At 38.3% G+C, this 27,873-nt stretch overlaps 1 protein-coding gene across 1 annotated transcript; it reads left to right on the forward strand.

The window, feature by feature from the left end:
• The first annotated feature begins 53 nt into the window (after positions 1-53).
• Positions 54-27,873, forward strand: DYNC1LI1 (dynein cytoplasmic 1 light intermediate chain 1). The gene is made up of 13 exons (XM_054192285.1): positions 54-292; positions 601-674; positions 11,583-11,699; positions 13,437-13,667; positions 17,043-17,212; positions 18,231-18,324; positions 19,959-20,094; positions 20,468-20,579; positions 21,682-21,741; positions 21,867-21,911; positions 22,812-22,932; positions 23,104-23,262; positions 25,485-27,873. The coding sequence occupies exons 1-13, from the start codon at positions 123-125 to the stop codon at positions 25,595-25,597; spliced, it is 1,602 nt and encodes a 533-aa protein (XP_054048260.1). The 5' UTR covers positions 54-122; the 3' UTR covers positions 25,598-27,873.

The following is a 27,873-nucleotide window of genomic DNA, read 5'->3' on the forward strand; positions in this document are numbered from 1 at the left end:
GCCCCCGCCCCGGGCCCCGCCCCGCGACCTCCCCACATCCGGGTTCCTGTCAGCCGCCGCGGCGCCGCCGCCCGCTCCGCGTCTCGGGGAGGCGGTGGGGCAGGGAGGAGGCAGCAGCGAAGATGGCGGCGGCGGTGGGGAGAGCCGGTTCCTTCGGCTCCTCTTCGCCCGGGCTCGGCTCAGCTGCCGGTTTTTCTTCTTCTCCTCCGTCGTCCGCCGCTGCGGCCACGACCAACAACAACAACGCGGAGCTGCGGGCAGGCGGCGATGAGGACGATGGGCAGAACCTCTGGTAACCGCCCGCCCCGCCCCGCGGCCGGGGACCGGGGCGCGCGTTGGCCGTTAACGCCCTCGCAGCGACTCCTTGCCGTCAGGGGGAGGCCGGGGCGGGGGGGCTAAGGGTGGCTAATCCCCCCTCCTAGCCTTCGGCCCCTTTCAGTCAGCGACGGGGGGGGGGCTCCTTCCCTTGGCGGTGGCAACTCGTGCCCTGCCCCCGTTCCCCCATCTCTGCCCTCCCCGGAGGTGGTGAGGGTTGGGGGGCCGGGTGGGAAGCGGGACCCCTTCCCTTCCCCACTAAGCCTTGCCGTCTCTCCCCGCCAGGTCCTGCATCCTCAGCGAAGTGTCCACGCGGTCCCGCTCTAAGCTGCCATCGGGGAAGAACGTCCTCCTGCTGGGTGAGGAAAGCATCCTGATCCCTTCCTTAACCCTCTCTTGGACCTCTGGGGCTTCTCGTGTTTAGTGCCCGAAGGGAGCAGGGGGCTGGAGGGTTTCATGGTGGCAAGGTGCTGGCTTAACCCTCTCGCTTCTTCCTCTCGCATGTTTTTCCTTCATTTTGGATATCCAATATTCAGAGATGCTTTAGATGTCCCCCCTCATCGTAGGTACCTCGCCATAATACCCTTAACTGTCCTTCCTCCACCCTGATTCTTTAGGTGGAGGTGGCTGGGAAGGGTGGTTCTTATTGTCTTTCTCCCCCGATGAGTGTTGATTTCGGGGTGCGTGCGGACCCCTCAACCTTTTCTGAAACCTCCCTCCTTCGTGCAACCGGTGCCGGTCCTTATGGTGTGTCACACAAGCACGAAAATTGCTTCCGTGGCCCGTACGGTATCAATGACGGCTGCTCCCTGTTGGCCGGAGGGCGGGGAAGGCTGTATGGGCGTGTTGGCTGTGTCCTGCCCACATGCACCGAGCTTGTCAGCAGCAATACCATCAGCAGCAAGTTGTGCAGCAGCAGCATCGTTTACTGCTGCTGGTTTTCATTGTGTTCTGTTATCTCCACCCAGTGCATTAGTCCAACCTTGCGTTGGGCAAGGATTAGGAGTTACAGAATGGGACTTTGATTGGGCGATAATGAGAGACCCAGCTATTATTCAGTGTTGAGGGAAAGAAGAAAAATGATACGTCAAGCAAAATTAAAAGCTTCATGGGGGAAGGGGAGAAATGGATGCTCTCAAATGTGTGTGTGTGCATGTATACATATTATTGCTATTACTATAAGTGGAGTTTTTTTGGCTGAAAGACTATGAAGTGCTATTACCAGTAGACAACTTAATGAATCCGAGTGAATGTATTTGTTAATCAGTTGCTTCTTCCCTCCTTTGCCAACCTCCCTGTCCCCGGAAAGAACTGTGTGTTAGTATTTGGAAACATGGTTAAAACATAATGTAGATATTGATGTGGACTCTATGTGCACTATGATTCTTTGGAGTCTTGTAGTTTGTACTCTCTTGAGATTTTTCAAGTTACTTGTTTTCCAGTAATCCTAAAGCAATCACCGTGACACTTTTCTTCCTGTTTTGATAAGCTGAATGGTGGTTTAAAACTGATTATGAAGGAGAAAATTGTGCAAGGATGGTGGGATGGTCTAGTGAACCTGTTACAATACTTACTACCCTTTAATTTGTTGCTTTTTATGTTAAGTAATTAAGTAGGATATTGAGATTGGAAGTTCTATTGATATTAAAGAAAGGAAATATAATGATTGACAGCTTTTTATGTGATATTTTAAAACTAAATTGGATGATTGTTTGTCCTTGTTGAAGTTAGAAGATTATTCTTCAAGCTGTGATCCTTGTCAAGAAGATAACACTCCTGTTTTTCCTTTCTGTAGTGAGGCAATCCTTAGTACTCAATAACTGGAGACTGTGCTTCCTTCAGAACTAGAGAGGGCACTGTAGAATGTTTCCAAATGCTCATCATTAGTTTATGGTGTTTAATCTGTTCTGTAAAATTTTTCTTTTTACCTGCTTACATAGAGCTTATAGAATGACTTAATGTAACACTTTTTTTTTTTTTTCTTTTTTGACTGATGCATATTTTAAAAGATGTGCAGATTTGTAGCAGAAATTCTAGTTCTTTCTTAGGAATTGTGTTTTCCAGAAAGCCATGGTCCAAGGAGAAAAAAAAAGTTTGGCATGTATTTAGGAAAAAGAGCATCAAATCTGAGGACTGGCCAATGAGGATTGTGGCCATGTTCTTTATGAGAATACCTAATTCATGTATTACACTTTGCTGTTCACTTGCAAGTCATGATGCTGCTCCTGAAGCACACTGGCACAGGAAAAGGAGAGGTCTTATGTATTCTGTATTGGGCAGATTCAGTATGTGAAGTTCTGTCCCTTCTGATTCTTGAGCTGTGTGTTTGCAATTTCTCTGTTATCTCACGTTTCTTCTGTTTTTAAGCTTTGTTCCTTTAAATTGTGTTATACTAGCTTTTGTCGTTAATACAGATCACTTCTTGCCATGACTATTTTCAGTTTCATCATTCTTGTAATACTTTGAAGCAGGAGATGTAAAGCTGACCCAGGTCTTGATAGTTTTCACTCATTTTGTGGTAGACAAATATTTGCAGTATAAACAGTTGTATTGGTCAGAACTTCCCAGCTGATACATGATATATAGTGGCAAATGAATGCTTATTTTCAATACAAACTGCATTAAAAAAAAAAAAATCCCCTAAGCCTGCAACCCATTCCCTGCCTCCCCCAAAAAGAAAAACCACAGAAAAAAAAACCATCCAGAAAAACCCACCATTTAATATTCTTTTGTTTGCTAGGGCAAGTTTTCTAATTTGCCTACAGCATTTATATTTTTTTTTAAACACTGCATATACTTGTATGCCTAGTTTTTCTGGGAACCTGGCTATGTCTGGCATGCTAATTCTGCTATTTCAGTATTTAATTTTAGCTATGTTAACATCTCATTTTTAAGAACCTGGAAAGCCATTCAAGACATCACAGAAATAACTAAAAGGAAACTGGAATGCCAAATGTTAATCTCTAGATATGGCACATAGCTTTGTGAAAAGTGAAGGTTAACATATAATACTGGTAATTCTCTGCTCAAAATCATCCAAAAAAATTTATTTAACTTAGGTTTACTTCTCCAAAATTGTTTTATTTAACAGACATTTTCTCAATAACTATTTTTCTGTGGCAACTTTAAACTTTGATTTGCACTCCATGTAGCATAAAAGCATTTTTCTGTTCTTATATGAACAAATAATAAAAATGCAAGCTTTCCTAAACTTTTATGTAAGGGAAGTATGCTCTGATTCCTAGGCAGTTCTGTCATAGTGACTTTAGCTACCTCATTTAGCAAACGATATCAGCAGAAAATGTAACATGTCCATGCTTTCTTAAGGAAATTGGGTGCTCTCAGTGACATTTCTAGCTACTTTTTGCGGATAGCCAAAGGAATGTGAGGTTTTTTGTTGTTGCTGGGGTTTTCTTCTTTTTTCTTTTTTTTTTTTCTCCTGAACTGTCTCTTCTGATCAGCTACCTTTACTACAAAAGTGAGCAGGAGATGCTTTTTGTTGAGCGTGTTGAGAAAACTGATGCTCATAACTGGAAGCTCTCTTGTTCATTCCCTTCCTGATATATCTGAACCAGCAAGTGGAATAGAGAGAGCAGCTAAGAAGTCACCATTGCAGGCTACAGATGGAATCCATAGTGCTATAGAGTGTGTGAAGGGTTGGATTCAGAGACCTGAACTAATCATTTATCCAATAAACTGCAGCATGCATTCAAGCAGTAATGTTCAAAGTCATTCCAGGATGCACAAGAAAACAGGCTCCCAGCTTGCAAGTGAACTGAATATTGCTTTCTATCTGGCTTTATATTTCATACATTTCTCTGTCTCTGAAGCATCGTAGGTTCTTTGCCTGCAGTTTTAATGATGTCAAACCATCCAGTGACACATACACCTGACTCCAAGTGTCTTGTATTGCACACACATGCTGCTACTGAATCACTAGCGTTTCGGTTTTCTTTGTGCGTTTTACCCCACTTGGTGATAAAGGCTTTAAATTTAGTGGGCAATCAGTGTTCAACTGCCTTGTTGTCCACATTTTCTCTTTACCCCAGACATCTGACTTTGCAGGGCCAGGCCTGTTTGTTTGAATCTTTGAGCTCTGCTCCTGTCCAGTGGCTGTCAGGATGCTTGAGAAGTTTCCACAGTCTACAGCTAATTCACAGGTACACTTTTCTGTGTGTACACGTATTGGGAATGGCTGTTATTGCTGAAAATGGTACATCTTGAAGAGCAGTTTTAGCTTGCTACTTTCTTTTAGTGGACCCATGGAATGCAGTGAACTTCAAAATTAAGTTCTGATACAGCAAATTATGTCATAAGAGTATATAAAATCAATATAAAATCTGCTTACATCTAAGTAAGCATTTAGAGTTACATTTAAATAACATTGTATAGTGTTGTACTCGACACTATAAAAATTACTTTTCCACTTTATTTTTTCCTGTTCAACTAGTTAAAAGTTTTGCTGTGATCATTTTGTCTTTACAGCCAAGTTTTGCTTCAGTCAGCAGAGTTATACTTCTAAAGTGTCAATTGTTGTGATGGGGCATTGACCTAGATAAAATTCTAATTGCTTGTTTTGCAGCTACATTTTTTGAGAACTAAGTAGTACTCCTTTGTAGTGTCCTTCCTGCTATAGTACCTTTCCAAAAAGCCTGAATTACATGGACATTGTGTAGTAAAACTTACTTAGGACAGCACAGAAAGTTCTGAAATTCTTGAATTGTATTTATTTTAATTTGTCTCTGCTTTGCCAGAGGTGCTGCTAATTACTGGATCTATCTCTGAAATAGCTCCAAAGGTGAGGAATGGTGAAAAGAATTGTGCCTCTGTGTTCTCCAGGCAGGTTAGTGGCAGGAGTACTGATAAAGATGTCCCTTTGATAGTAACACGAGATTCTTCTATTTTGGTGGTGAACCTGGGTGAGATACACCAGATGACTTACTGCTGTGTTAAAGGAGAAGACTTGCATTAGAGAAGTATGGTCTTCATATTCACTACAGAATTTTCTGCAGTATTTGGCTTTCTTTGGCTGTGGGCTTCTCCAAGCATAAGTAACGCTGTTAGTGCCATATCTGTTTCCACAGTCAGTCTGTATATTCTTGTGGTGCAGGACTTGACAAAAGGCTTGCTGGAACAGTAGTCTACAGTCTACTTTTTGTCATGTTGTAAAGCAGAAGTGCAATTAAGGTGCTCCTTGGAGAAGTTATTTAATTTTTCAGTGCCACAAAGATGCCAAATTAATCATATGTGAGGGGAAAGACTTATCTGGTGGAGTAAAACAAACTTAGAGGAGGATAAGTTTGGTTGGGTTTTTTTGTCCAATGAGTAAGTCATAATTTAGTGGCAAGTTATTTGAAGACTTGATATGACCTACTTATTGTGAACTTCCATGTTGTTTAGAGGAATTCCAGGGAAGGATCTCGTCAGCGTAATTAATTTTGTTCTTAATTTCTCTGAAAGCAAACTAAATTTGGCCTACTCTGATTATTTTGGTCTTGTTCTGCAAAAGGCATAGTATAGTATGTGTGAACTAGTCTCTTTCAGTCATATGTGGCTGTGGAAAAGGCAGTTATTAGCTTGCGAGAAGTATTTTACTGTGAAAATAGCTATAGTACATATGCACTTGATTCTAGTAGGAAGACAACTCTTATGTCTCTGCTCCACTGTATTAGCATTGATAAATTCCATATGGTGTGGAATAGAGATCACTCTCTGATTCTGGGAAGGCCTCTTTGCCCTGTTTGATAACTCAAGATTTGACTTTGATGACTTTGTTCTATCGTATGTAAGTGAGGTGGATTTTTTCTATTAATAAAAACATTCAATGTTTCATGTTAGAAATATCAGATGTTGTGAATTGTTCTACCCAGAAGCTGGCTTTTGTTTTGTAAAAAGTATAAAGCTAACTCACAAAAATATGCCTTTTGGGGTGGGGCGGAGCAGAATGGGTTAATTGGGACCATTATCTCTAGTTTTGCTTGGCCTTGCTTGAACATATTTTTTTAGAGATGAGTTGTATAATTCCCATATCAAGCTGAATTTTAATAGATGGTTTTAAAAAGCAAACAAAGAAACTCCCTCAAGGAACCAGTAGGATTATAGATTACACGCAATTAAGTGCATCCAGGGCTTTTCAAAGAGCTGCTGAAAAAAAAAATAATCAGAGCCCTGGATAGAAGGGGGGCAGACCAACAATACTGATGACACAAAAGAAACCTTCTTTGCCTTGCCATATTTTAAACATGCTTTACAGTGGAGAAACAATTTAAATAAAAAGTCAAAACTTGTGTCTGTCCTGGAGATAACACATTGATTGCTCTTCCATTTACAGACATCTGCGAGAAGTAAGAAATGTCTTGTTTTGAGACAAATGAAAACCTACTTCTGTTTTCATCTTCTAAATTGAAAGAAATGTGGAAATAGCATGAGTAGTAAATATTCTTAATTTTAAAATGTTTCATTGAAAGTTTAGAGAAGGTCTGTAAGAGAACCTAAGTTCTCTCTAATGCAATAGTTTATGGTTGAATAGTTTAAGTAGCAGGTCATAGATAAGTGCCTGCTTGCCGGCATCCACCAAAGGCGATTCATTCACCTCATTGCCCAATCCTTCCCATCTATGGGTGACCGTTCTGCTAAATTCTGTATTGTAGCAAAACATTTAGTGATACTCCATTTCCTGCTCAGTAAAGGTACTTTTTTTTTGCCTGGAGTAGTGATAAGGGAGGAGGCTGGGCAGGGTTTTGTATTATGGCTTCCTGTATCTTTTGAGGGAAACAAGAAGGGTGTCAGCAAAGTGTGGTTTGTAGCCAGAGCAGCACCTTGGACAGAGAAGCTTTGATGAGCACAACCCCAAACTTGAGGAGCTGCTCATTAGAGCAGTGAAGTGACAGCAGTGTAGGGAGAAAAATGAAACAGCTTTTACATAGCGGAGTATAAGACTTTCCATTTTGTTAACAAGATGGTGAAACGCTGTGTATAAGCAGATTGGTTTGGCTTTGTTTCAACTGCTTCCTAGCCTGACTTTTCTGCAACATTAAATCTGTCCCTCTTTCATTGGCGTCAGCTTTGATGTATAGCACTGCTTGCTAGAAGCATCACTTCTGTTTCCTCACAGTAGTATTAAGTGTAAGTGCAGTTTGATATAATGGAGAATTTTAGTTCTTTAGGATTTACTCTGGAAAAGGAGGGCCTTTTGTATTACTTGCAAAAGAAGGATGCAAAATCTTAAACTTGCAATGATCTACTTGATCATATAGAATCATCTACAATGATTCTACTGTGCAATTCTGTATCAAGGATTGTGTGTCAGAAATGTTTTGCTCTGTGAGCTTATATATCAAAGTAAATTGTTAATTTGATTATCACACAGTTAGAAATGAAGCAAAAGGATTGTGGATCTGAAAATTTTGGAGGGAAGGCACACCTTTTTGAAGGTGCACGAGGCTCTATTTTATATATTGCTTCAGTAGCACTTTAAAAAAAGAATTCTGTTTCATAATATGCCATGATGTTTATGTCTGAGGAATATGAAATTTCCCTTTTGTCTGAAATTAAGCAGCATTAGTTTTTCACGTACTTTAGGGATATACAGAGACAACAAAGATAAATACGCTTAAATGTCTTGGGGTTTGTAATTTCAAATGCCATAGTGTATATATGTATTCTTATTGAGAATTATCCATTAAACCTCACATTGCTAATAGACTTTAATTTCCTCACAAATATTTCCCCCCTCCTCTGGTGGAAAGAAGCTTCTATACATATTAAAGGGACTACAATAAAGTGTTTGAGTTTTGAGAAGTCTTAAAAGCTAGCATTGCATGCACTTAGAATTAATTTGCTAATGAGATTTGTAATAACTGTTCAGGAGTTTTAGATAAGCACTGATTTAAGATAAATTTGTATTTTGATATTCTTGCTGAAGCAAGAATTATACTGCTGCTCTTTCCCAGCATAACTCAATATATTCAAAGTGTGTTGACTTTTGTGTTTTACGTTGAAGACTTTAGGTAAAAAGAAGTAAATTAATAACAAGGATACAAATACATTTGCAGCTGTCACAATTTTAAAAGGTATGTGCAACATACTAAAAATAGAAAGTAGAGGTAGATGGAATCTCAAGTTTTAGCATATTCTTTTGGCCAAGGCGGTCATCTTTTCCTTCCTTTTTATGATACATTATGTGGGCAAAAAGGAGGAAGTCCTTATGTCATAGATGATGGTCCTGTTTTCAGTTTGGCAACTTTTTCCATAATATTGGCTCTAATTTGTCTCAAGTCTGTTGAGAACTCTGGATGTCCTGTGGAATAGGGCACATTCAGATAGGCATCTATCTTGCACCCTTGCAAGTGAGTCGTCCTAGTTGTAGACTAGTAGGTTTATGCGTTACTAACTTGTTTTGGACCATTTGTCAGTATTGCTTCTCACCCTTTTCTCCAGATCTTTTGGTTTCTCGTATATCATCTGCAAATTGTACTATTCTCTTCATTTACCTGAGTAATTAATGAAAGTAGTACCAATCTCTTCAGACTTCACTGATGCATTATTCTGGCTTTCTAGTGAATGATGAGCACTGCTCTCTGCATGCAGTAACTTGTATGATATAGTTATGTATGTCAGTGATCCACCTACCTGATCTTGGTGTTTTGAAATGGGTGGATATTTGCTAAGGAGAAGGGAGTACAGAATCCTCTTCACAGAAGAGATTAAATTTAAGTAATTTTATGATGGAAGGCTGAAATGACGGCTCTGTGTGCATATGTGTCCAAAGGTACTAATTTTACATCATATCAACTTGTCTTATGCTGTATTGATAAAATTTCTTTCTGTAGATAAGTACTGGAAAGCTTGAGGAGGAAAAATAAAATTCCAGCACTTATTTTGGCATAAGATACTCGCTTCACAGTACTGGACTTCAGTTTACTGCAGGCATTTGGAAATACAGGGGTGCAGAGGAAATCATACAACACACAGCTAGAATAAATAAGGGGTTCGTGGGATGTATATTTCAAGTTTGCCTTTATTGTTTAGCATGAGCAATTTCAAACAATAAAATTGCATAGATGTTATCATTTGTCTAAATATGTTTCAGTTTAGACTGCTTAAGTCTATCTTTTGTCATGTTTAGAACTTTTCATAAGCACAGATGTTTCTTAGACTTTAATGGCAGCCGCTTTTGTTAAAAACTGGCAGATGTACTTTTGCAGAAGATACTAAACTTTCCCAGTGCAAACAAACTGTAATCTTTATTGCCACCTATGTGAAACAAACTAGCATGCAAGAGAACTTAGCTAGGGGTCAGTTGTTCTGAGAAACCAGGAAAGCTGTTAAGTGCAACCCCTCTTAAAAAGGAATAATAAATATTTTTTTTGTCTTACCTTTTGAGCCTTCTGCTGGCACATATTAATTGAAGCTGCCTGTTCAGAAAGGTAAAATAACAGAATGAATCACACAGAAATTGTTGGCAAAAGTAATAGCAACTTCAGCAGCATAACATGTCAGTGCAGCAGCTCTTAATAAAGTCTCCCCAGTTATTTGTAGATGACAAATTTAAGAAACTTGGTTAAGTACTTAGGTGAGGTCAGAGGACAAATTGTAATTTTATCTCAGGCGACAAAGCTTGAGTGCTTCACTTCTTGGGCAGATTTTTTATTTAAAACAATATTCTTACAAGAAAATTAAAAGCTTGGCATGTGAATAGAAAATAGCTGTTTTATCCAATATCTATTTAAAATTAGCTATAATTGTTTTCTTAAGTGCATCTTGATTTAATGTAGTTAAGTAACTAGCAAACAAACTCTTAAATGTTGAAAAAGTTAAGTGAAAAATTAAGTTGTATCAGTTTAACTTCTCTATACTTAACCATATATTAAACTTCAGTTCTGGTCCTATTTTTTTCTCTCTTTTTTGATCCTCACCCCCCACCCCCCAATGTCTTTTCATTCCATTGAGTAGAATCCCCCGGGCTACTTTGATTAAACAGTTTTAGGCTTTCTGGTAATTTCTAGACTATTTGTGAAATCTGAAAATAAAGCTGAACTCTAAATTGAAGACTTCATGTGGTAATCTTAGAAATGGTATGTTGAGTAAATTCAAAATCAGTCCATCAAATTATGATTTTTCTGCTCTTTTCTGTGGTTATATCTGTAGTCTTTTTAATGTAGCTGTAATGTTGTCTATAAAGTCATGGTCAGTTCCCTTCAAAGGGAAAACTTTATTATGTTTAGCAGTGAAAATTACTGTCCTTGAACTCTTCTTTGCTATGTAGTTAAAACAAGTGTTTATACTTTTCCTGTATAGGAGAGACTTGGGCAAAAAAAATCCTCTGTTTGGCATAAAACTGATAAGGTACTTTTTAGTAACCGGGTTTTAATCTTAATTTTATGACCTGTGAGTGAGTTCCAAGAATTTTTTAATGTCTTAACTGTTATGCGCCCATTGTACTGCCAAATTAAGAGTTGCAAAACCCTGCTTCATGCTCAAATTCAGCTTGGTTGCTCTTTCAAACTGGAAAAACTGCATGTGGAGTTTTCCAGCTCTGGGACATGTTTAGAAATAGAAGTTTTTCAAGAAGAGTCTCTGGCAATAGCTGAGGTGTTCACACTGTGCTTATGCTGTCAAGGTTGACTGGTTATCCCAGCTCCCTTTGGAGGGGGGGGAGAGAGAATAGGAAGGAGTGAATGGATCTGGATTGCAGGCCTGTCACTGCATGTGTACCCAAATACACATGTATTGTAAGGCAGCGGGCTTACTGTTTGTCATCCCTTTTTAAGGTTTCTTTAGACCTGTAACAGAGAAAAGATTCAGAGAGACCAACCCATAAAAGCTAAGGAAACAGATTTGCCTTACTGAGCCTGGTGGTGTGTGCTGTTGGATTATGAGGGTTCTAAATCATATTATTCTGATTCTAAGATGAGCTTACTGTGACTTTAGAAAGACTTTGTTACCACTTTGGTTGTAGTTGAAAGACTGAAATTGTTGAGGTGCTTAACTACCCCTTAAAGTATCTTTTTAAAGATATGTATAAGAGCCTATTTCAGATAGGATAGTTAGTGGCATAATTGCCATGTTTATTAATAATTAGAAATAAGATTGAAACTGAGGCATGCACTGTGAACAGATGGATGAGTTGGGCAAAGTCTGCTATATTTCAAAACTTTAATGAGCTCAGTCACCCTGTTAGTATATGGTTTCCTTCTTGCCCCAGGTGGTTTTTAATAGGTAACTGTGATTAAAGATTGAGTGGTATTTAACTTCTGTCTCTCCAGGTGAAGATGGAGCAGGTAAAACTAGCTTAATAGGAAAAATTCAAGGAATAGAGGAATACAAAAAAGGAAGAGGAATGGAGTATTTGTATTTAAATGTGCACGATGAAGATCGAGATGGTAAGTTTGTGTTTCTAATAATATCTTAAACCAGTTGGAAAGTAATGGCTCAGTAGAGTAATATTTGGAATGACAGTGGGATGTTTTGCTTTCTTTATAATTTGCAGGAGTCCTGCTTAGGCTATGAGTGATTTGTATCATGAGGAAGTTTCTCAGTGTAATTCCTTTAGGGGATACCATGAATGACTACTTAAGTGGTAGGGGAGGAGAGGAACTAGTCAAAAGAAAAGTCAGAAAAGACCAGGGAGGCAGTCTTAGCTGCAACATTCAGAATGGATGGTAGGCAAAAGTGTATTCCTCAGGCCTAGAGGAAGAGGTGCCCAGACTCTTGTCTTGCATCTCAATTATTGTAGCAAGTATTTATCTCTTGGAACATACAGAGAAACCTTTGTCTTGGTGGTATCAAAATCTGCAAGATTATCTAGAATCACAGAATGTGTTGGGTTGGAAGGGACCTTTAAAGGTCACCTAGTCCAACCCCCCTGCAGTAAGCAGGGAAGAGGAACATATATCATGTATTGATGGGTAGGAAAATGTGCACAATGCTAAAGGAGATTTTAAAAACAAACAACAACCACCACCAACAAACCAAAAATTTGAAGGAAGGAGAGAGTAAAGTAGACGCACGCTGTGTTTCAGCTGTCTTGAGTGTTGGCTTATGGCTAGAAGATAAAGAAGATGCTTAAGATCCAGACCTGCAGTTATGGAATGGATAATTGATGCTTATATATGGCAGAACAAGGGAAGGAGTTCGACCAGGCACTGTAGAAGTGCAATGAATTATCTAGAGGCAATACTTAGAGGGAGTGGGGTATGAATAAGGACATACTGGGAGCTGTAGGGAAAATGAGGGCTCTTGTCTATAGTACAAGAACAAATATAGAGAGGAGAACCAAAAGAAGTTGGCTCCTTTTTTTTCTGAAATCACCTGCTTCCTGACTTCCATGTCTGGCTATCAGTCTTAAAGATGCCTTGACCAGTGATAAGAGGATTGGGAGTTTGATCTAAATGTCTTCCTCAGAACTTCTGTAACGGGTAGTAAAAACTTATCTGAAGGCAAAATGTATTTATATTAAGCTATTTTACTTTGAATCGCCAGCTCTTCATTTACTACAGAAGTGTCTCTGAATATTGGAGTATGGTGGTTTTTGGGGAAAAAAAGCAGTGGGATGGTCTATTTGTATTGTGATTGTCCTCTTGCAAATCTGAAGAATACCTTTCTTGCCTGCTAAGTCCATCTAAATCATTAAAAACTTGCAGTTCTGCTCCAGTTTTCTGAAGGGCCAAGGTACATTCTGTTCTTTAAGAGTTATATAGGTATATCACATGGGAGTTTTGAAGGGGAGATGGCAGTCCTTGGGAGCTAAGCAGACCAAGGGCTGAGAAGGGATGGCTGAATTCACCCAGTTTTCCCCTTCTAAGTTGCATCTTGAAGAAAATGTTTTCCCTTTCTAAAACAGTGAACATTAATTTTGGAAATGTTGAGTGCTATCTCTGTATTCTCACTTTCAGGTAATGTATTTCAGATCTTCAATTACCAGCCATTAAACATCAGGGTTTGGAAGAGTGGGGGGGGCGGCCTCCATAAGCTGCAGTTTGCTGTGTTGTTACGTATGTTTGATAAAAAATGTCATCTGCTTTCTTCCTGGTATTTTACGTGTCTAAAGAAGACGTAATAGCCATTATGTAGTGGACTGTTTCAAGTAAGTCTCAAAATGTTTTTTCTTTTTTTTGTAGACCAAACAAGATGTAATGTATGGATTTTGGATGGTGACTTGTATCACAAAGGTCTTCTTAAATTTGCAATGGAGGCAAGCTCTCTAAAGGACACTCTAATTATGTTGGTAGTAGACATGTCTAGGCCTTGGACTGCACTGGATTCTTTACAAAAATGGGCAAGTGTTGTAAGAGAACACATTGACAAGTTAAAAATTCCTCCTGAAGAAATGAAAGAAATGGAACAAAAGCGTGAGTATTCTGCAAATACGTAGGAATCCATTTAAATCAAATATGCTTAATGCTTTCTGCACCATTTAATCTCTCCATTGCAGTCTTTCTCATTCTTTAAAAATGTTATTTAAAATTAGGAGTTGTCAAGCTTCATAAAAGTCTCAAGTAGCTATATGAAAAGTGCTAGTATTTCTTTCTAACAGAAGTACCTCAATTGGGGGGGGGTGGGCAGGCAGAGGGAGCTTTCAGAACAAACACAGCTGAGGTCAGTTTACAATCTTGCTTCTTACAGATTTTTCTAGATAAGAGTCTCCCAAGTGAAAAAGCGTATTGGCTTTCAGGTTCTTATTTGCTTTATGTTAAGGCAAGTCACTGCATCAGCATCTTAACAGTTCCTGTAATTAGCCAGTCTAAAGAATTTGGGACCTGTTCTCTGCCTACCAAAAGTGTAAATGTTGAACGGATTCATGATAGTGCGGTAATGTCTGGGCCCTTTCTACTTGAAGAGTTTTATCATTATTGACACTAATGCAGCTATGTGTTTGTTTTGGCATAGTTATGATATAGCTCTATCGGTGTCTTGTCTTTTTAGTTTTAAACGTGCAGAACCCAAAGATTTTGCAGGATTCCTTAAACTATCTGACTGAACTCACTAACATCGTAGCTCCACATTACTTTTGGGTAGCCTCTGTATTTCCCTTGAGGTACTAAAACATTAGTCTCACCTTCGTTTCTCAGTGAATTATTACAAGGAAGACCATCTGAGAGAGCTGTGTATTAAGATCAAATAGCATGATTAAACTTTGTTTGTAAGTCTGAAGTTGCTCTCTGGAACTGCTACGTTCTTAAGCAACTGACTGCCAGATTGCTGAAGAGCTTTTTCAGAAATGCAGGTTTTAGCCCTGCTGTGATAAAGTAGCCCATAAGGGTGACAGTTGTAGATACTCTGGAATGGGGGTGGTGGGTTGAGGAAGGTTGGTTGTTTTGTTTATTCTTTTGAGATTCTTCTAAGGGAAGCATCATCCTTGAGAACCGTATCTTCCACAACAACAACTTTGTTTAGGAGGGAGGAGCTGAGCTCTCTTGTGTGTGTTTTTTGGTTTGGTTTGTGGGGGTGCGTCTTAGTGTATGTGTATTAAACACTCCCCCAAACAGTTTCAGGATAGGATTTTACGGGATGAAAGTAGCAAGGACACAATATCTCCGTTATCAAAAATGTGTAGGCTGATAGTTTTGCTTCTTTACTGAGTGAGTGAACAGAACAGTGAAACTCTGTAAAATCCATAAAATTTAAGTGATGAAGTAAGTCAAGAAAAGCAGCTCCTCATTAAAAGTTTTGTCTGCTCTCTTGTTCTTTTATCATCGGATCTAATTCTTAGAGATATTGATGGTCTGCCTGTTGGGTATAATAGAAGCCCTGGACAGAATCCAGATATGACTGGAAGCTGGTTTTGTTTTGAACCTCCTGTGATGTGACTTCATGCATTGCTAGGCGGGCAGCAGCTTGACACTGCCAAAAGGAGGAGGGAGGAATCTTGCTTGCCTGACTTTTGGCTACGTGGTCCTACTTTATTCTAGTGTCAGGCTCAGTGCTCCTGAGATGCTCCTGTGAGCTGATTTAACTTGCTAACAGGACTGACATCTACTGAGGGTTTGTGTGTGTAGTTTTCTGGAGGTATGCTGCTGTGTTTGCCTTCCAGGTCTAGCAGGTTTACTCAAAGACAGATGCTGTGAGGACTAAAATTGGTATGGGAAGGCATTGGGGGATACATAGCAGCTGTGTGTGAAGGGCTGGAATAGCTGCTCTTGTCACTGAGTTCAGCTGTGTCTAATGAAGCCTCGTGGCCTGGTCACTCTAACTGTGTCTCTAAGGAAGACCCGAGATTGTATTCCACAGTCTTTGAGCTGTGATGTACTATGTCAGTCCTCCTTCTTACTGTTTTCTGTACTTGCATAAATATTAGTATGTCAAGATCCTACAATGGGAATTTTAGGAAACCACTGGAGGACTTCTAGCACTCAAATAGTGTGACTTTTATTTTAGCATGCAATTATCCCAGAATAGCCAGGATGCTGCGTAGAAAAGATTCCCCTGAGTGGCTGGCATATTTTAGTAAGAACTCTGGGTTTAAAACACGGTTAATTTGGGAGGCTCTCAGAAGCCCTCAGACCAGACTGAAGTAGCAACATTCCCTGAATAAGAGCCAAGAGTCTGCTGTTATAGTAGAGATGATAATCTGTGCATGTGCTGCTCTTTGTTACTGTGAACTCCAAGATCTGTAGAAAAGTTGAATAATCTTGGCCTAATACATCTTTTTTCTATAGGATGTTGAAATAAGTCTTGCTCTGTTAATTCAACTAATGCTTTCCTAGGTATAAACTCAGAGAGCTTCAATCAGTTTAGTGGAGGTAGGGGTGGATTAACATCAATCAGGACAAAGCAGTGAGAATGTACTGGAGTAGTTAGCTGCTCCTGTGCATGATTCAGCTAAATTGTCTTGCTGCCTGATTTTTTTTTTTTTTGGCTGAATCAGGATGTGTTACTCATGGAAAAGTAATCGGTGGGTTTTGGTAGAATCCTGTTTCTACTGTGTGAAACAGGACATGTGATGTGAAAGGTACAGACATTTTGTGACTAATATTGCATCCCTAACTGTAGGAATAGTAAATGACTGCGTAGACGCTTGGGTGTATGCATCAGAACCTGACAAGAGAGTTATACGTGTTAACTTAACCTTTTTTCTAATTCTTGATGTATTCTGACTTACCCTTCTTGCTAAATTTTAAAGTACTATCTGATGTATTGTAAAAGCATACCAAATATTTAATATGCTATTAACCATTATAAAGCTAGTTAATAACTAATGTTTGTGTATTCTATTCTTTTTGCTTATTACTACTGTAGATTCACTATACAGAGAGAGGGAAGTGTGGACAAAGGGGTTTTAGGTAAAACCTGGTATACAGTAGTAGCTGAGCAATATGTGTAAGGCTTAATTCTGTTTATTCTAACAAACTGTTCCATTTATTTTGCCAAGAAGAATGCAAGGAAACTTGTATCCTTTAAGAAACCTATCAAGCAATAATAGTTAATAGTAACTGCCTGGTGATTCCACAATGATAAAATAATAATGGTTTAACGTTGTCCTTATGGACAGTTTGATCTGGTCATGTTCTTCTGTCTGCTGTTCAAGCAGATGCCAAACTTACTAGTTTTCTCCTTGTGCTGCACAGAGCAAGCAAATAGTCAGCCCTCGGTGCATGCTCAATTTTTTTCAAAATAAAGCAGCAGAAGTACTATACAGTCAACAGTGCTAGAGATCAATGGCAGTGGAAATCATTGTTGAAATAATAAAGTAGCTGATCTTTTAATATAACTCTTTTTACTTTCAGTGGTAAGAGACTTCCAGGAATATATAGAACCAGGCGAGGATTTTCCAGCTTCTCCACAGAGAAGAAATACTTCATTACAGGAAGACAAAGATGACAGTGTGATATTACCCCTGGGTGCAGATACACTAACATGTAACTTAGGCATTCCAGTAGTAGTAGTTTGTACAAAGGTTTGTTTCATATTTTAGGTTTTTTATGTATTTTATTTAAGCAACTCTGTCAATTGTGGATTCGGGGTGGGGAAGCACATGGTTCTTAAGTCATTCTGAATACCTTGGATAAGAATTCTTTACAAATGTTTAAATGTGGGGTGTTGGTTATTTTCTGGAAGCCCTGTGACTGCATGTAATTTGGGAGTAGTTTTTTCTTTAGTTCTACCAGTTTTCAAGGAATTAAGGAATACCTCAGATCTGGTTTTGTTCATAGAAGTGAGCTAGTCAGTAAGCGACTAAAATTCCCCTTGATCTCCACAGTCATCCTTATTCTGCAAATAGTGTTTTGGTAGGGTTTGGGGTTTTTTTAATATTTCTGATTTTTTTACAAAGATGAATATATATTAAGGTTCTGGTTAGTAAAGTGCTGCTCTATCAACTTTCCTCAGTTCTTAGGGAGTTTCTGTGATCTGTTTTGCTTTCTGTTAGATGTGTAACCATATTATTAGTCTGAAGAAAAAGTGGTATGGTTCTCTTGTGGCTTGTTTGGGGTTTTTTTTGTTTTCTTCCCTCCGCCCTGCTGGCTCTTCAGTTCTCATTGGCATTAAGCATACTGCATTTGCAGCCTCTGCTGGCCCACAGTGAAAGAATAAACCTTTTGATGCATATGCTGTTCCTTCACTGGGAAGCTAATCCTCTCATTTGAAAAGCACCTTTTTTCTCACCTACTGGCTCTCCGTTTTTCCTCTTTCCCCCACTGTGCCACTCCCTCCCCCATTTTTGGTTTTTTTTTCCTGCTTCCACATTTCTTGCTTCTGCCTCCCTTTGCAAAGGACTAGTTAGTAATTGGATAAAAAAAAAACAAACAACAACCCACCACCATTTTGTTCAATTACACTTCTAAACTATCTCAGCAGGCTTTCATTTTTTCTCTGCACCACCCACCCCTTTCCATCCCCCTTGCCCAGTTGTGAACTGGACATGTAGCAGCACTGCTATTTCAACAGATAACTTAATTTTGTGTTTATCTTCACAGTGTGATGCCATCAGTGTTCTGGAAAAAGAGCATGACTACAGAGATGAACACTTTGACTTCATTCAGTCACATATCAGACGGTTTTGCTTACAATGTATCCTTTAACACATCATAAAGATGATAATGACTCAGTTAAATCTTTGCATTAATTATGACCAGTTTAAAAGAATATTTGCATCTGTAACAAAGTAGTATGCAAGTCCTTTAATGTAACTGGCAGTTTGCTTCAGCTACCCCCTCAGACAACGTTGAGTTAAACTTATTTATTTCTTTTTACGGAGCTGCAAGAGTCTAGCATGTCCCCTTACCATGACTTTCTTTACTTGCCTTTGTTTCCATATTTAGGAGTCTGTTTGCAAATCAGCAAATCTTGGCTACAAGATCCCTAAAATAACAACAACAAGATAATTCGTTTAAGTATGATCTTGCTTCAGGTGCACATAAGGCGTGTTATTCTTTTTGATGCAGTCTCTTTAGTCTTCATTAATTCCACAGGATGAGGTGATGAGGGAAGGAAAGAAGCGTGAATTGCTGTAGGGAAGATCCGCTGGCTTCTCTTGTGTTGGTACAGAGACAACACATATAAGATGTCGCTGGGCTATTATTATTTTTAAACTTCATTTTTTTTTAAAAATAAGTGTATAAAATACTCTTTAGTGTTGTTTAGTCAGCTAGACCTGCTGAGATCTGGATTTCAGATGCCAGTAACGCCATATTGTGTCATCATCACTCATGCTGTGGAAAAGGGAAGTTTAAATGCTACTGGAGAGACAGCAGTTAACAGATGGAAAAATTAGTTCAAGAACTTGAGACCTCAGTTGAGTACCAAGATGTCACTTCCTTCAAAAGGCTTCCAAGACCTAATTTTTCAAAATGGAATTGTGGGCAATTGTAATAAGTCTTGTGGATGGCGGAAGACTACGAAAGATTAGTAGGAATTACAATCTGTGATTGTATACGCCATGTACGACTTGGAATTCTATTCTGAACTTCACTGAATGGGAATTGTATCCCATTATAATAACCTTCTTTTAGAATTTGAATTGCATGCATGTAGAAATAAATAAGAGTGTTTGCATTTTTATAATCCCAAAGTAAAACTTACTCAAAACTTCTTCGGCTGTTTTTATTAGTCCTGTGGATAAGGTGTGTTAATTTGATACTGAACCACGCTAGAATACTAAGCATTGTCTTGGTCTTTCAGTAACTGATACACAGCACAATTCATTTGTCTTAATTTCGTTTGAAAGCAGATCGCTGTATAATGTAAGAACTTGCTCCCCTAATTTAAAAACCCAAGTGGGGAAGTGGAAGATCTTTGGCATTTTTGAAGCTACTAGTGTTAATGCTGTAGTGTCTGTGGTGCAGGATGGGATAATGACAAGATATAAGGATATGGCATGAAAACTTTTGTTCACTAAAAGCAGAAGACAGTTTTGAAGGTGTCAGAGTGAAACCATTGGTATTGTGGGTTTTGAAAGTGAGAAGAGCTTGTACTTTACTCTAAAAGCAATAGTTGAGTTGGTCTAAAGCATATGCAGAAAGACAGACTTAAATTACTAAAGAGCTTATTTAAAAAATTAAGTGTTGAAAGTTGTCTGACATATTTGATTTTGTATTCCCTCTCTAAATTCTACAAAGTAGATAACGTTTGAACTAACAAAAAAAGGTCATTTTAGTATCTCTTACTAGCTACTAAACTGAGTTTTCTTTAACAAGTTTATTCAGATGGGGCAGCGCTTATTTACACTTCAGTAAAGGAGAACAAAAACATTGATTTAGTGTATAAATATATAGTCCAGAAGTTGTATGGATTTCCTTTCAATGTTCCAGCTGTTGTTGTGGAAAAAGATGCAGTATTTATGTAAGTAATCTGCATTATTATGTGTATATAGCTACAAAATGTAGTTGTGCAAGACCCTAAACAACATTTAGAGCCTTTTTTTATGCTTTTTAAAGTTCCACTTAACATTCTCATGCGTTGGAGGTTGAGCGCCAGTGGATGAGATTACAAATACTCGTTGCCCCAAAGAGAAATGTTAAACCCAGAGATTTTGCTCTTCTCTGTTATGGTGAACCAATCTGTTAACCAGGTGTACTAATCAATGTACTTGCTTGTGCAGGAGAAAGGGAGCTGTGACAATTTTCCTGGCTTTGGGTTCTGTGCAGTTCAGGGTTGTGTACAAGAATAATCTGAAGTAACAATAGAATTTAAAGCCAAATAATCCTTTATCTAGTCCTGCAGGTTGGGATAATGACAAGAAGATAGGAATATTGCACGAGAACTTTCAGACACTAAAAGCAGAAGACAGTTTTGAAGATATCATAATAAAACCACCAGTCAGAAAGGTAAATTGAGATGTTCTGGCATTCAACTTCTTACCTATTCATTCACCTGTCAGTTTTTTGACTGTTTTTATCTTTGAGACTTTGCTTCCAGTTTATCATAAGAGTGTGGTAAACTGTGTGAGGCTTTCTTTTGTCTTTTTATTTTGCTCTTAAAGTTCATTAGTTATCAAAAAATCTTTTTTTTTTTTTTTTTTTTTTTTGCTCTATAGCTCTTCTTCAGCTTAGAGTGTGTTTTTTTTTTTTTTCTGCTGCTGTTACATTGTTCAGGACTACAAATATACCTGTCTTGCTTTTAATATGTATTTGGTATTGAAAAGCCTGTGTCATTTAACTGTTGGTCAGGTTGAGTTAGTATTTTTCAAGAACACCCCATTTTGCTCCAAGCTGCTCATAACTTTATAGTGCTTTCTGTTTCTGTTGGAGTATTTAAAACAAGAAAGCTTGAGACAGTATAAAATCCAAAATAAACATGTGAAAACGGGTTTTACATATATTCAGTGTATTTTCTCTCTCAGACTATTTAACAAAATACTTTGACAGAACTATCTGAAAACATATGTGAGGTGGTTGGACAAAATACCAGCAGCAGTGGACTGGGATCTGAGATGTCTCTGTCTGGGTCATATACCAGTCTAATGCAAGACAGGTGAAGAGTCACTTTTGCCATAGTGATATATAAAATAATACCAAGGTGGGGCCTTGATAAGTTAAGAGATGTGAGCGTGCTGCAGGGTGTGTGCATCTGCGAATGTTTCTTACTGATCCTGAGACCCCTGAATGTGCCTTGTAACTGTTTACTTCGTTCCTCTCTTACTGAACGCTTTAATAAGCTTTTTAATAGGTCTTTCTACAAGTACATATAGAGACTTATGCCTGCCAGGTCAAAGGAGTTAATGATACTTCTATTTCACTTCTAATTAACTTAGCTTAAATGGAATCATGAAGTGGCAGTCTTAAATATAGAAAATGCGGTCTGCAGTCAACATAGTATTTTACACGTTTACTTCGTTATTGAATGCCTTGGTCATATTCACCAGGAGGTATAAAAGGAAATATATATCTTTCTTCTGCCCAAAATGATGTTAATGTGTTTGTATTGCAGTTTGTTCATGAAAAAGAAATTGTAGCAGAAGATGACCAAGTGTTTCTTATGAAGCAGCAGGTAAATCTCTGTCTGTAAAACAAGCAGCCAGTGTTTCATTTAAGAACATTCTCCATGCAAATTTGGGGTTGTGTTCTTAGTCACTGTAATATCTAACACTACATGGGTTTGTCTGTTTTTTGCAGTCACAGTTGGCGAAACAACCACCTACTGCTGCAGGAAGGCCAGTGGTTAGTAATAAATATTTTAAATATCATCACGTGAAAATTATTAACTTTCACATATTTAAAGAGTTGTTTGTTTTATTGCACTATGAAATATTCTTTGATCTAATTTTCTTAAACTGCTTAGTATATACATCATATACTGCTCTAAAATGATGACTTCTTCGCAGCTAGTCGTGACAACTTTTATTGACAGCAAGGGTTAAATGCCATGGCTTTACTTTTCATATGTTAGAATGTATCTAAGCAGTTAATTGACTCCCTTTCTGTCCCAAGAGTGTGCCAGAGAGCCAACTATGTTGGCTGAATTGCCTTGGTGAGTTTTATATCCTAAATTTGGCACTATCTCTCTAGGAATATTACTCTGGCATAAAATTAAGGTCAAATGAAAACCACGACATCATCTACATTTAAAATACAAATAAAATAACTGAAAAATAACATAAGTTTAATGGGGAGCATGTGATCTTATAAAGGTAGCTTTACCTCTTTTTAAATGAACTGCAGACATGGCTTGTTATCCTTGAAGTAATGAATAATGCTTTTCCTCCTGGGCTGCATTTCGTCCTTTCCACAGTATTGGTGGTATGTGTTGTCTTTCCAAGAAATTTGGAGTAGTTGCTCTGTGATCCAATCAGTGCAGTTTTCGTTATGGTCAGAGGTGCTACAGAATAACAGATGGATTTTCAAGTTTCTCATTGGGATAAAATGAAAAGCTTCACTAGTGCTTTAGTTGCACTAAAGTTGATATTGTTAAGAATGTTATACAAGTGTGAAAAAGCTCGTACATAATCAGCAAAATCTAATCCTGTGTCATTTCAGTTGCATGGGATACTACATTATTTAAAAGAGTACTTGCCACTCTTATACAGCATGATTTTTTAATTATTTTTTTTTTTTGCATAGGATGCCTCTCCAAGAGTTCCTGGTGGATCTCCTAGGACACCAAATAGATCCGTAACATCAAATGTTGCCAGTGTTACACCTATCCCTACTGGGTCAAAAAAAATTGATCCCAATATGAAAGGTACCTTTTCTTATGACGGTACAAATGCAGTTGGGGAAGTAAAATAGCTGCGTTGCCTGCTTTCTTTAATATGCTTATTTAGATTGATTAACACACTAAATCAGTATTTACTTAGAAAATCTGTTTTGTTTCAATTTTGTGTTGTGGGATTTTTTTTCCCTCCCCTTGTAGCTGGAGCTACTAGTGAAGGAGTCCTGGCTAACTTCTTCAATAGTCTCCTGAGCAAGAAAACTGGTTCCCCTGGTGGCCCTGGCGGTGTGGGTGGTAGTCCAGGAGGAGGTGGCACTGGAGGTGCTGGCAGCAACTTACCACCATCAGCAAAAAAGTCAGGTATGATTAATGATAAAAGATCAACTCAATCTAAATTGAGAGTGGTGGATCATTCCTATTAGTATAGTTTATCAGAAGTATGAACACTACTATATTTAACCAAATGTTTTATTGGATATGGGTTTTGCTTTTGTTCTCACAGCAGTTTAGTATTGCCTTTTTATGGCTTTCAGAGGATTAAAGAAAAACTTCTCATGTAGCTGTCTAAGCATGAATTGTGTCCACGAGTTCTTCATTTTTTTCCTTTGCTCCCCACCATCCCAATAAAAAGTCTTATGCTATAAGCCACTTTTCATATTATTCAGATATATTAGGACTTTATTTCAAGTTGATTTTTTTTTTAACAATACCATGAGTGTTAAAATAATTATAAATTTTCTTTTGCTAGTGATCTAGCTCTGATGTGATGAAGGCTTTGTTTGAGTTTGGTCGCAGCTTGTAAAAATACTTATGTATTTTCTGTTGATAGCCTTTTTTGTATGATGTGATTAATAATTAGTATTACTCTAAAAATGTCTAATAGTGACTACTGTAAAGCTAGATGCAGGACTACTCTGGTGCTTCTCGCTATTCCAGATTAAAATGTTTCTGTATTACTTAAGAATGTACTTTACAGACTTCTTCCTGCCCCACTTCCACAGCGGTTAGTAATGCTGTGCTTACGTGAAAGTGCTGGTGTTTCATTGGTACTTGACATTAGTGTTTACTTTTATGTAGTAAGAGAAAGCAAAACACTTCCCACTAACATCTTATGTAGACAGATCCTGAATTATTTTTTTTTTTAACATGTGTGCACTTCCCTTTTTGAAATGCAAAGCTCATTTGGCTGAGCAAAGTTTACGAGTGCTTCCTGATCTGCTGCAGGCAAAGTCAGCAGCGCTGGTCTGAACGGCACATGGCAATTGTTCAAACAAATGCAGCTGACGCAATATGAGGTACAGAGAGCACCCACTGAAAAATCCCGTGGGGAGAGGCCAGCAGCGGGTTTGGGTGATGCCAGGCAGATGGAGGCAGCGCTACAGAAAAGTGTTGTGTCCGGGGCCATGGTGGCAGAAACTTCAAGAATAGAATTAAACTATTAAGGAGCAAAAATGTTCTCAGAAATTTCCTCATATGCAACAAATGAAGGGTTAGGGCGTAGCCAGTTTAACACTGCAAAGGATTAGGTTTTCAAGGAATTACCATAAATAGAAATAAGTTTGGCTTAGATGTGGCCTCTTCAACTTCCTCGGTATTTGCTGTCTAGTGTTATCTGTGATGCTCACTCTTCAAATCTGACAACTGGCTGCTAAGACAGTAGTTTGGGATTTGAGAATTACTTTTCCCCTCAGCAGCTATGGGAAATTCCTTGACTTATTAATTGGAATATTAGCTGCTTTGATTCTGATGCAGTATTAGTTCAATGATCTGAAGAGCAGCAGAGTTCATCTGGCAAAAATTAGCTTTGTTGATAGTTTCTGTTAATTTGCATCTTCAGAAAGGATGCTCGGATACTGCTAAAACTACATGCATGTCAGAATTTTCCTTTACAGCCCAAGATACTGCGCACACTTGTCATGGTGTTAGACTCTAATATTCTGCACTGCCTTTTTCCATTTTTGTCTTCTCCGTTCTTGTGATAGAACATGGCAGGATAGAAACTTCTAGACTGGGGAGTAAGAGTTAAGAGTAAAATGGTGGGGGGAAAAATGGTTTGTTTTAAGCTTGAATCAGGTCTAAGTGTGACTGCACAAATGTTTGCACCGTTCCAAGTTAGGGAGGCAGTAAGTGGGTGAGGAGAGAAGGGGATTTGCCATCTGCAGGTCTGTGTGCAGCCTTGAGCAGCGGCGTCAGGTTTATGCTGACCGAGTACCTAGAACTGACTTCACTGGTCTGCGGTGAAACCCCTGATTTACACTCAGAATTATTTAAAATAGTAGTATTCATAACTGCTAGCCTTGATACTTTTCTGTCTTTTATGCTTTACATTAACTCTTCATATACTGACAATTAAAATATAATTATGGAAGTTTCTTTGAGAAATTGGAAATACAGAAGGATGTGACTTTCTCTCTACCGTTTCCTTTGTGTTTCTTGTGGGGTTTGGCCTTATGCTTTTACTCCGCACCCAAAGTGCGCAGTAACACTTTTTAGGATTTGTCTGATTTGAGAATTAAAAATACTATGGGCTTTCCCAAAACTGTTCCATAAACATGACTGAATGATATGCACTTATTTTGTAGGTCAGAAGCCAGTTTTAACAGATGTTCAGGCAGAATTGGACAGAATTTCACGAAAACCTGAAATGGTCTCTCCTACAACACCTACATCTCCCACAGAAGGTGAAGCATCTTGAAGACACCAAATAAAACCAATTGTTCAGTTTTCTGGGATAATTCATACTTGCCTCTGCCTCTTCCTTCAGTGACTGGAACTAAAGAACTGAAATACCTTTCAGAACACAAACAGTCGATGTCTGTCTTTCTTTCATGTGTGTTGCCCAACTTTGCAAAAGGGAGCTGTACAGATGGAAAAGTTATCACATCTTGTAGGAGTACCGTTCACAGTGCAAGAATAGTAAATTAATTTTTTTCTGGGTTTTGTTGAAAAGTCAGTGTAATTCTGTAAAATTGCAGTATGTCCACTTAAGTGATAGGGGTTGCTTAGAGCAGCAAAACTGATACACACCACAGGCACTTAATTTATATTGATTTCCCAACCTGTTAGGCAAGCTTAATACTATCTTAAATAGATTAACCTCTACAGGAGAGAGTTTTTGGAAGAAGTAATTAATTGCACAAAGCTCTAACAACAACAACAAACTCCAGTTATACTTGAACACTTCATTTGGAGTATGGTTAAAAAAATCTGTTTGATCTCCACTGAGATTTACACTGCATTCAAAAACCCATGCAAAAATTCATTGTGGATATAAGACTAAATTAGTAGCCAGCTTTTTTGGTTTTTCTCTTTGATTAATTTCAGACACTGAATAAAAGATGTATAAAGAAAAAGCAGAGGTTAAATGTACAGATTATCAGTATCCAGATTTGTCTATATATATATGGCTCAGCCTTAATGTCCCCCACTATGTTTCCCACATTAGATATGGTTTAAAATTGGTCATCAAAACTGTAATCAGTTAATAAAGTATTCTCTGCATTCAAATTTAAATTAATTTGCTTTGAAGCCATGGTGTTCTTGTTTGTTTACAGTTAAATCTAAGGATGTGTAAAATGTCTTAAAACATGGTTTTATATTTTACTTCTCAGTGAATATCACTGGTAGATATTTAAACTTCCTTAAAACATTGTTTCTGGAAGGAAGTGATTAAGTTTGCAGTGTTTGTTCCTAGGAGTAAAACTAGTTTATCCGACTTGGGTGGTTTCTGCTGTAATGTGTTTTAAAAGCACTAGTTACATTAAGGATCCTGCTGATGGACTCCAGTATATTGTTTTAAGAAGTAGTTTGCCAAGGTCAGGACCTACTTAAGCTTTCAGTACACAAATGTTGAGCATCATTTTACTGTTCTGTGCGAAGTTTGTGGTCACTTTCTACTGACAGCCACAGAACAGGAAGTGTAAAAAGTGTATCCTGATCAAACAATTGCCAAGAGACTTCTTTAATGAGTTCAGGTTTTCTAATATTTTTAAATCAGGAAGTCTTATGTTAATTTCTCCCATTACTGAGAAAACTTCTGAAATGCTGGAGAGGAGGGGGATAAATCCTCTTTATTTTGAACATGGTCATACTCTTCTCCAATTCCTGCACTCTAGTGCTTCTAGTGAATTACCTCCATATTTTCAAAATACCTAAATTTGCTTAAGAACAACGTACATTTTGTTGCATGTTGAACTCCCTAAAGTTAAGCATACCTGTTAAAATTGACTCAGAATATTGAACGGTGGAGTGACAAGTTTCAGTAGAGATTCTCAACTATGGAGCAGTTGTCTAAACTGGAGTCCTTAAATTTTTGCTTATGGCAGTGAATTCAGTAAAGGTGGCATATCGGGAAATGTGTGACCTGCTGATGAACAACTGTATAGAATAAATGAAGAAAAAAAAAATTAAGCTTTTGGTCACAGATGCATGGCATGCATCAGTATCAGAGCAGTTCTCTAGATGCTGTACGTAAACTTCTTGAAACAGAATTTGAAATGTGCTTGAGACATGTGCTCCTGTCATCACCAATATGCGTCCTCCTCCAGCTGCAGTGGCATGTGTTGGTAGGGGGAAACTTTGGGCTTTAGGGAAGCATCTTTAACTAGTTGGTACTGTCCAAGATTTTGAAAGAAAACTATAGCTCCTGCAGTCTTTAATTTAGTTCATTTGAGCATCTGTCAAAGCACAATACCCTTCCCAAAGCTGGAAAACTAGACATGTAAAACATTGACTTACTGCACTAGGTGCCCTTTTTTTGTGGAGGCTGGGACGGGGGAAAACCTTACTAATGACTCATTATAATTTCACTTCTTAAAACAAAGTTGGCAAAATGTCACTTCTGCATTTTTAAAGCTTCTAAATGTACTTCTTCCCTAAACCCTGACAGCTCTTTGTTTTTTGGGGTTTTTTTAATTGTTACTTACAAATTATTATTTACAAAAAGGCTGTCTCCCTATCATGCCTTTTCAT

This window comes from Rissa tridactyla, chromosome 2, assembly GCF_028500815.1.
Source record: "Rissa tridactyla isolate bRisTri1 chromosome 2, bRisTri1.patW.cur.20221130, whole genome shotgun sequence".
Classification (NCBI taxonomy): Eukaryota; Metazoa; Chordata; class Aves; order Charadriiformes; family Laridae; genus Rissa; species Rissa tridactyla.

Bases quoted from the DNA above. Each gene is read 5' to 3' on its own strand.
- DYNC1LI1 (XM_054192285.1), top strand. From the start codon at position 123: ATGGCGGCGGCGGTGGGGAGAGCCGGTTCCTTCGGCTCCTCTTCGCCC. The intron at 11,700-13,436 runs GTAAGTTTGTGT...TTTTTTTTGTAG, and splicing joins GCACGATGAAGATCGAGATG to ACCAAACAAGATGTAATGTA. The intron at 20,095-20,467 runs GTAAGTAATCTG...TCCTTTATCTAG, and splicing joins GAAAAAGATGCAGTATTTAT to TCCTGCAGGTTGGGATAATG.